The sequence below is a fragment of the Pelophylax lessonae genome (assembly GCF_965119305.1).
Source record: "Pelophylax lessonae genome assembly, chromosome: 13".
Classification (NCBI taxonomy): Eukaryota; Metazoa; Chordata; class Amphibia; order Anura; family Ranidae; genus Pelophylax; species Pelophylax lessonae.
In genome coordinates, this window is record NC_138780.1 from 7,135,583 (window position 1) to 7,145,998 (window position 10,416).

General features: G+C 43.5%; 1 protein-coding gene across 1 annotated transcript; it reads right to left on the minus strand.

Annotated features, from left to right (window-relative positions):
- Nucleotides 1-6,669: 6,669 nt before the first annotated feature.
- On the minus strand, nt 6,670-8,014 carry LOC309569290 (C-C chemokine receptor type 3-like). Its single transcript, XM_082275069.1, has one exon. It carries the CDS (start codon nt 7,740-7,742, stop codon nt 6,690-6,692), a length of 1,053 nt encoding a protein of 350 aa, XP_082131195.1. The 5' UTR covers nt 7,743-8,014; the 3' UTR covers nt 6,670-6,689.
- Between the last annotated feature and the right edge of the window lie 2,402 nt (nt 8,015-10,416).

Sequence of the window (10,416 nt, forward strand, 5' to 3'; positions counted from 1 at the left end):
TCTTATTTGTATCCACGACAAAGGAAATAGAGGAAGTCATTTTGCAGTTTCAAAGGAATATCCTTTAATAAATTGTACACAACGTTTCTACCGCCCGACAACTGTATTACTATAAATTCCGGAAAAAAAAAAAGGTGCAGCACTGAAAACAAGTGAAATACAAACAAATTGACATTCAAAAATCCACAAAAACAGTGAAATAAAAAATGAATATTAGAGTAGTCCATGCACACTAGCAGAGCTGGAGGCGGTGATATTAGTGAGCACGCGCCCACAATCCTCGAGGAGTTGTGAAATTTTTTAGTACATAAAATTTTGTTTTTATGTCAAACGTTCATGTGAGTAGTTTTAACCTTATTTGAATTAACTGCTTTCCACCTGCGCTATAGCCGAAAGACGGCTACAGCGCAGGCTAAAGCCCCGTACACACGTACCGATCGTCGGCCGAACGATCGGCCGTCTTTTGTCCGTTGCTGTCCTGTCGGCTGAAAACAGCAAAAGACTGCACATGAATTTTGTCGGCCAACAACAGCCGACTGCAGAAGTGATGTCATGTGATGGTTAACTTTCTGTGTGTTTTTTCTTTTCTGAGCATGCCCAGTCGTGCTAATCGGCTGTTTGTCGGCCGAATTCTGTACTGACTGGCGAACAATCGGCCGTTCTGGTGTTGGCCAACAAAAATTTTAATGCTTGCACGACAGATTCTGTTCGGCCGAAAATGCGCTGTTGGCTGTCGGAAGCATCATACTAACAAGCCTACAATCGGCCGATCGGTCGTCGGCCGAATATTTACGGCCGACAATCAGTATGTGTGTACGGGGCTTTACTTTGCTAGGAGGGCTGTGACGGAACCGTGACCCACACTGTTTGTGGGCTTCCGCCAGTCTTAAACATAGATATCCGATATTCTAGCCGCCTCCCCCCTCCCCCCCCCATATAAAACTAGACGGAATTTAGCTTGTAGAGAACTGGAATCTTTATTTGAACAAACTCACACCAAATATATACAGGAGGGACATCCCCCTCCTGATCAGATTATCCCACCAGGTCAGGTGCCTGATTACATTATCATATGCAGATAAAATTGTGTACAGAAATATAATTAGCTGAATTATTTATCTAAAGAACAACCAACACAAACAATATTCTACTTTTCTACCAGTAACTAATAGCTGACAATGATTCAATCAACCTGGGCCAATTAACCACTAGCCGACCGCTCACGTTGCTGCTACTGCAGCAGAGCGGCTCAGCTGGGACCTACGTCGCTGGATTCCTGGATTCCAGAGATCACTGAGCCAGTCACATCAGTCTCTGTACCAGAGGAGCTTACACTCTAATGTGAGGTGGCCAGATGTCTCAAGTTTCCAGGGACAGTCCCTGGACCCACACTGCCCCCAGGTTTAGGGCCGAAATAAAGTAGACAGGGCATCCTATGCTGTCTCGGAGGCTCACTCCCGCTGTATTCAGACACAGTGGGAGTCGGGCCAGGGGAGAAGAGGTGGTGATCACCGCCGCTCTTCCCCGATCGTCGGGGAAAGAGTGAGGAAATCTCCTCTGTGACAGGCAGGGACAGATCACAGGATTCAGCATATCTGCCATCTGTGTCTGTGTCACACAACCCCCTCCCCCCACACACGTCAGTCAAGCATGAGGCACACATTTAACCCCTTGATCACCAACAGTGTTAACCCCTTCCCTGCCAGTGTCATTATTACAGTAAGTGCATATTTTTAGCATTGATTACTGTACTAATGTCACTGGTCCCCCCAAAAGTGTCAAAAATGTCAGTTCGGGGTCCGATCTGTCCGCCGCAATGTCGCAGTCCCGCAAAAAAAAAAAAATCGCAGGTCACTGCCATTACTAGTAGAAAAAAAACAAAAATGACAAATCTTTCCCGTAATTAGTAAACGAGATAACTTTTGCGCAAACCAATCATATGTAGCAGAAAACAAATTGGCCTAAAATGTAAAAAAATTTTGATTTGTACATTTTTTGGGGGGAATGTTATATATCAGAATGTGAAAAATATTGTTTTTTTTTTTTCAAATTTGTCGCTCTTTTTTTTTTTAAAAGTAAAAATCGCAGAGGTGATCAAATACCACCAAAAGAAAGCTCTATTTGTGGGGGGAAAAAAAAGGGCATACATTTAATTTGGGTACAGCGTCGCGCGACCACGCAATTGTCCGTTAAAGTAACGCAGTGCCGAATCGCAAAATATGGCCTGGCCAGGAATAAGGTAAAATTTTCCGGTCTTAAAGTGGTTAAAAATATGTTCATTGAGAATTTTTTGTCATAGACATGTAGCTAAATACATTTTGGCCTAAATATATGACAAAAATTTAATATATTGGATATTTTTTAACTGTCAAAGGAGAAAATGTCAATTTTTTCGCAAAATTTTTAATTTTTTTTATTAATATCGCAAAAAATTAAAAGCGCAGAGGTGATCAAATACCACCAAAAGAAAGCTCTCTTTGTGGGAAAAAAAGGACGTAAATTTCATTTGGGTACAGCGTTGTATGACTGCGCAATTGTCAGTTAAATTCGCGCAGTGCCAAGTAGAAAAAAGTGGCCTGGACGTTAAGCAGGAAAATCCTCCGGTCTTAAAGTGGTTAACTAGCAGACTGCTGTTCTTGAGCTCCTGAATTACAATACACATTATCATAAGTATAAACACAGAACCAAAGGTGGTTGAGCTGATGATATTAGCATCTCGTATGAGTCTGACTGTCTTGGGGAGACATGGACTTGAATCCAAAGTAATATTACTCAAAGGGCTCCACATACAGTGTCTGTCTTTCATTCCCAGTGACGGTGAGTACCGTCACAAGGGCGAACATGGACGTCCTTCTGTGATTGCACTGCCCACTCACCCCCTGACAGGGGTGCTCGGTGATCGCTGAGTCCTTTGGACTCAAATGATCACAGATTGGGGTAAAGGGCCAATCACAGCGGCTCTTTACCACATGATCAGCTGTGTCCAGTGACAGCAATTCACTGGATGTAAACACAAGCTGGTTATCAGCTTTTCTCTTCTTTTTATGACAGCCTGAGGAAAGAAGAAGAGAGCCATCACCGGCTTGTGTTAAAAGGACATCAACACGGATAATCAGGGCACTGACACGGCTAATTAGGGCACTGACAAGGATAATCAGGGCACTGACACGGATAAACAGGGCACTGACACAGATAATCAGGGCACTGACACAGATAATCAGGGCACTGACACGGATAATCAGGGCACCGACATGGATAATCAGGGCACCGACATGGATAATCAGGGCACCGACACGGATAATCAGGGCACCGACATGGATAATCAGGGCACCGACATGGATAATCAGGGCACTGACACGGATAATCAGGGCACTGACACTGATAATCAGGGCACTGACACGGATAATCAGGGCACTGACTATAGTCCCAATAGTGCTGCCAATCAGTGGAATAGTGCATGACAAGTCCTTTTTTTGGAGAGATCGGGGGTCAATAAGACCTCGGGACTCTCTTCCAGGCTGGAAAGCCCGAGATAAAAAAAAAAAAAAAAAAAAGAAAAGATCTTGGCTTTCCAGCCAAGATCACGGCAGTATTTACAACTGCCAGGACGGGTGTGACGTCATAACGTCGCGCCCAGGCCTCCGAGAGTCATAGAGACTGCCAGGGACATACTGGTCCTCGGTATTCTCTATGGTATACTTCCGCCGCCCGCGGATTTCTTCTCCAGCTTGCGGATGAGCTTGCTGAGCCGGTAGAAGCACCGGAGGGGGGGGGGGGCGAGTCCCCTTCCGCCGCCTGTAAAAAATGATCGAGCGGCTGAAAAAAAGAACACTATCAATGTTCTTACGGCTAAAATAATGATATCCGAATGATCCCTGTAGCTGCACCCATCGTCCAGATATCCCCAGTTAAAGCCCAGGACATCATATGAGGTACTGCAGGCGGAAAGTGGGCAATACCCATTCTGGCCTTTAATACCCACTCTGGGCTTATGGCAGGAAATGGCTTGTGTGCTGGACAATATCTTCCCCCTAAAGTCAACATTTTATCTCAAAAACAATTCTAAAAAACATCCCTCCCACATTTACAACCCGAAAAAGAGGAACTCCCTGGTGAGCAGACAAGGACAGTACTGCAGTATAAAGCGGGTGTGGCTACTTTTCATTGGGTGCAGCTAATAAGCTTCTGTGGGCGTGGCAAGGAGTGCAGTGCAAAGAAAAGTAGCCATGGCCGACTTACTTTTGGGCATGCCTAAAAACGTCTATGTACAAATTTAGTTGCGTGATTAGCAGCCATTTTTTTTGTACATTTCTGGCCCTTTAAATACAAAATCAGACTCATTTAAAGGGCCAGCCACTCCAAAATTGATTCACTAGATTACCAAAAGTATTGGGACGCCTGCCTTTACACACACACATGAACTTTAATGGCATCCCAGTCTTAGTCCGTAGGGTTCAATATTGAGTTGGCTCCACCCTTTGCAGATATAACAGCTTCGACTCTTCTGGGAAGGCCGTCCACAAGGTTTAGGAGTGTCTATGGAAATGTTTCACCATTCTTCCAGAAGAGCATTTGTGAGGTCAGGCACTGATGTAGGACCTGGCTCGCAGTCTCCGCTCGAATTCATCCCAAAGGTGTTCCATCTAGTTGAGGTCAGGACTCTGTGCAGGTCAGTCAAGTTCCTCCACCCCAAACTCCCTCATCCATGTCTTAATGGACCTTGCTTTGTGCACTGGTACGCAGTAATGTTGGAAGCGCGTTTGTGAGGTCAGGCACTGATGTTGGAAGAGAAGGTCTGGCTCGCAGTCTCCGCTCTAATTCATCCCAAAGGTGTTCTATTGGGTCAGGACTCTGTGCAGGCCAGTCAAGTTCCTCCACCTCAAACTCGCTCATCCATGTCTTAATGGACCTTGCTTTGTGCATTGGTCCAAATCATTTGGTGGAGGGGGGATCATGGTGGGGGGTTGTTTTTCAGGGGTTGGCCTCTTAGTTTAAGTGAAGGGAACTCTTAAGACATCAGCATACCAAGACATTTTGGAAAATTTCATGCTCCCAACTTTGTTGGAACAGTTTGGGGATGGCCCCTCCCTGTTCCAACATGACTGCGCACCAGTTAGGGTTGCCACCTCATCCCTTTAAAATCAAACACATATTAATAACACAGGTTCTGTGGCTGATTAATATAGTAATTAAACTTACTTGGTACCTTATCTGCCATAAATTAGCCTCAGAACCTGTGTAATTCATATGTGCTTGGGTTTAAAGCAATGAGGTGGCAACCCTAGCACCAGTGCCCAAAACAAGGTCCATAAAGACATGGATGAGCGAGTTTAGGGTGGAGGAACTTGACTGGCCTGTACAGAGTCCTGACCTCAACCCAACAGAACACCTTTGGGATTAATTAGAGCGGAGACTGCGAGCCAGGTCTTCTCATCCAACATCAGTGACTGACCTCACAAATGGAAGCATAGTCGAACATTCCCATAGTCACACTCCTAAACCTTGTGGACAGCCTTCCCAGAAGAGTTAAAGCTTTACAGCTGAAAAGGGTGGGCCAACTCAATATTGAACTCTACGGACTAAGACTGGGATGCCATTAAAAGTTCATGTGTGTGTACTTTTGGTAGTTTTTTATATTTGGCCACATCTGCCCTTCCGTTGTTTATGGACATCAGCAGGTAAATCTGAGTCCCTGACTCCGCCCACCTACCATGATCATTATAAATCATCTGCCAAAGCGATTGAAGCCCCCAGAATCTCTCAATAACCAACAGATCAGTCCTAGGTGGCCATGCACTAAAAGCACTGGGGTTGATTTACTAAAACTGGAGAGTGCAAAATCTGGTGCAGCTCTGCACAGGAGCCAATCAGCTTATAACTTCAGCTTGTTCAATTAAGCCTCGACAGTAAAACCTGGAATCGGATTTCTGGTTTCTAAGCTGGTTTCTATGCACAGCTGCTCCAGCTTTTGAACTCTCCGTTTTAGTAAATCAAACCCACAGGTACCGGTTTCTTTAAAATGAAGCTGATACAACCTAGCACAAAAAGGGTATCGCGTTCAGAAAACATTTACAAAGCATATAAAAAGCAGCCTGAAGCCCTCAAAAACAGCCTTCAGTTAAAGTCTGATGGGGACTTACCAAGATATAAAGAGCAATGCAAGCTCTAACAAGCTTTTAGAAGGCATTTATAAGGATTTTATCATCAGGCATTTAGCAAGCTTCACTAAGCTAAACAAAGATTTAAAATTTAAGATGTAAAAAATAAAAAATAAATGCTCAAGTATCCTTAACTGAAAAAAAAAAAAGCTAAGGTCACTGCAGTTGCCAACTGCCATTGTCCTTCATAGAGTCCATTAATTCATAGATGGTCTGTGGGGAATATTCGCTGGACCTACTGCTCAAAGATTTAAAATTTAAGATGTAAAAAAAAAAAAAAAAAAATGCTCAAGTATCCTTAAACCTAAAAAAGAAAGCTAAGGTCACTGCAGTTGCCAACTGCCATTGTCCTTCATAGAGTCCATTTATTCATAGATGGTCTGTGGGGAATATTCGCTGGTCCTACTGCTCAAAGATTTAAAATTTAAGATGTAAAAAATAAAAAATAAAAGCTCAAGTATCCTTAACTGAAAAAAAAGAAAGCTAAGGTCACTGCAGTTGCCAACTGCCATTGTCCTTCATAAAGTCCATTTATTCATAGATGGTCTGTGGGGAATATTCGCTGGTCCTACTGCTCAGGCTGGGGTGCCTGTACCTGATCCAGATGCCGAACAGCGAGGCCAAATGGTGCCGAAACTTGGTGCCAACGAAGGTGTAGAAAAACGGGTTGACGCAGCAGTGGAAGTAGGCGATATTTCGGCAGAGGTAGTAGACGTTGTTAATGGTTGTGTCGCAGTCCTCATTCTCAGACTCTTGGTATAGGTGCTTAGCTTTGATGAAGAGCACGACGTTAAACGGGGTCCAGCAGATGAAGAAGGCTAAAACGATGAGGAGGATCAGCTTGACGGCTTTGTCCTTGTTGTGCATTTTGGTGCGGTACAGTTTGACAACGATCAACGTGTAGCAGTAGAGGATGACGGCCAATGGGATCAAGAAAAATATGACCAACTGTTGACCGTATCCAACCATCTTCCACAATTGGATCGTTTCTTCATCATAACCAGTCTCCGTACAGAGAGTCCCATAGAACGAATTGTTCCTTGTTCCGTACAAGATAAATTTGGGAATGGTTGAGAACAGGCTTACTGCCCAGATAACGCCACTTGCCACGTAGACATACATGAGTTTTCTGGTCCTGGCGGCGGAGATGCAATGGACAACGGCCATGTAGCGGTCAACAGTCATCATGGTCAGGAACAGGATGCTGCTGTAAAATCCAATGTAAAAGAAGGACGAGACCACCTTGCACAGACCATCTCCGAAGATCCAGTCATGGTTTAGGTAATAACCCCAAAACGGGAGTGAAACCGTAAACAGCAAGTCCGAGATCACCAAGTTGAGGATGAAGAAGTTGGTCACCGTCTTGATGTTCTCAAATTTGAAGAGCAGGAACAAGATCAAGCCATTCCCCAACAAACTTATGGAGAAGATCACGTAGAGAAAGAAGGGGACAACTGCCTTTCCAAATGTATTGCTTTCCGTTTTGATGCAAAGTATGATCTCTTCTTCATCATAGGTAAAGGTAGTGACTGCAGAGTCACCAGCGGTCATGTTGGCGAGGTGGTCCGGGTCTACATCCGCCATGGCAGGCCACTGAGGTCCTCCTAGACCCGTTGCAAAATTTTTTTTAAATTCCTTTGAATAGCGGCCGATCAGAGCATTAGATCCTCAAGGCAAGATAGAGGAAGCAACTTTTTGCTAATGTTGAGGATTTGTTCCAGTCACCCACTCCCGATGGCTGATGAGCAATGGACCTTTTGCAATTTCAGGAAGCAATGTGAAGGTTCTTTGTGCTGCTTCAAGCTTTAAGAAGCAGGAAACACATTGACAGCTTCGATGGAGACTTGTGCAATGGTTGTTATTTGTCCAGATAAATCAAATGCAGCGAAAATAGCTCGACTAAAATACTCCAGCACAGAGATTGAAAAAAAAAAAAAAAGTGAGCGCCCTCCCACATTTGTGGAATAGAAGATCAAAAGATTTTTTTTATCTTATTTGTAAATCTCCAATGTAATTCAAAGCGCTGTGTAGAGAACATTGAGCTAGTCTCTGCACCAAAGGAGCTTACATTCTAATGTCACCTCCATAGTCACACACTATTATTATACATTTATATAGCTCTGACATATACCGCAGTGCTGTACAGAGATTACTGAGCCAGTCACATCAGTCTCTGTACCAGAGGAGCTTACACTCTAATGTCTCCGCACAGTCACACTATTATTATTATTATTATACATTTATATACAGTAGCTCTGACATATACTGCAGTGCTGTACAGAGAACACTGAGCCAGTCACATCAGTCTCTGTACCAGAGGAGCTTACACTCTAATGTCCCCTCCCCCACAGTCACATCAGTCTCTGCACCAAAGGAGCTTACACTCTAATGTCACCCCCACAGTCACACGCTATTATACATTTATATAGCTCTGACATATACCGCAGTGCTGTACAGAGAACACTGAGCCAATCACATCATTCTCTGTACCTGAGGAGCTTACACTCTAATGTCCCCCCCCCCCCACAATTATTATTATTATACATTTCTATAGCTCTGACATATACCACAGTGCTGTACAGAGATCACTGAGCCAGTCACATCATTCTCTGTACCTGAGGAGCTTACACTCTAATGTCCCCTCCCCCACAGTCATATCAGTCTCTGTAGCAGAGGAGCTTACACTCCAATGTTCCCTCCCCCACAGTCACACACTATTATTATTATACATTTATATAGCTCTGACATATACCACAGTGCTGCACAGAGAACACTGAGCCAGTCACAGCAGTCTCTGTACCAGAGGAGCTTACACTCTAATGCCCCCCCCCCAAAATTATTATTATTATACATTTCTATAGCTCTGACATATACCACAGTGCTGTACAGAGATCACTGAGCCAATCACATCAGTCTCTGTAGCAGAGGAGCTTACACTCTAATGCCCCCCCCCCCCCCAGTCACACACTATTATTATACATTTATATAGCTCTGACATATACCGCAGTACTGTACAGTGATCACTGAGCCAGTCACATCAGTCTCTGTACCAGAGGAGCTTACACTCTAATGTCCCCCCACAGTCATATCAGTCTATGTAGCAGAGGAGCTTACACTCTGTCCCCTCCCCCCACAGTAATATCAGTCTCTGTAGCAGAGGAGCTTACACTCTAATGTCCCCACCCCCACAGTCATATCAGTCTCTGTAGCAGAGGAGCTTACACTTTAATGTCCCCTCCCCCACAGTCACACATGTTTATTATTATACATTTATATAGCTCTGGCATATACCGCAGTTAAATAGTTAGTCAGGTTGAAAAAAGACACAAGTCCATCTGGCTCAACCAATAAAAAGAAAAAAGAATAAAGAAAACCCAACTATACAATCCCATATACACAATCCTATACCCGCAGTTGATCCAGAGGAAGGCAAAAAACCCCAGCAAAGCATGATCTGATTTGCTACAGCAGGGGAAAAGAAATCCTCCCTGATCCCCAGAGAGGCAATCAGATATTCCCTGGATCAACTTTACCTATAAATATTAGTACCCATTTATATTATGTACACCTAGGAAAGAATCCAGTCTTTTTTTAAAGTAATCTACTGAGCGGGCAACAACCACCTCTGGAGGGAGTCTATTCCACATTTTCACTGCTCTTACTGTGAAGAAACCTTTCCGTATTTGGAGACCAAATCTCTTTTCCTCTGGAAGTAAAGAGTGCCCCCTTGTCCTCTGTGATGACCCTTAAAGTGAACAACTCAACACCAAGTTCACTATATGGACCCCTTATGTATTTATACATGGAGATCATATCCCCCCTCATGTATTTATACATTGTGATCATATCCCCCCTTATATATTTATACATGGTGATCATATCCCCCCTTATATATTTATACATGGTGATCATATCCCCCCTTATATATTTATACATGGTGATCATATCCCCCCTTATATATTTATACATGGTGATCATATCCCCCCTTATATATTTATACATGGTGATCATATCCCCCCTTATATATTTATACATGGTGATCATATCCCCCCTTATATATTTATATATGGTGATCATATCCCCACTTATATATTTATACATGGAGATCATATCCCCCCCTTATATATTTATACATGGAGATCATATCCCCCCCTTATATATTTATACATGGAGATCATATTCCCCCTTATGTATTTATACATGGAGATCATATCCCCCCTTAATCTCTTCTTCTCAAGAGAAAATAAATTCAGTTCCT

What these genes read in the sequence shown, in the direction of transcription:
- LOC309569290 (XM_082275069.1), bottom strand. Translation starts at nt 7,742, where the DNA reads ATGGCGGATGTAGACCCGGACCACCTCGCCAACATGACCGCTGGTGAC.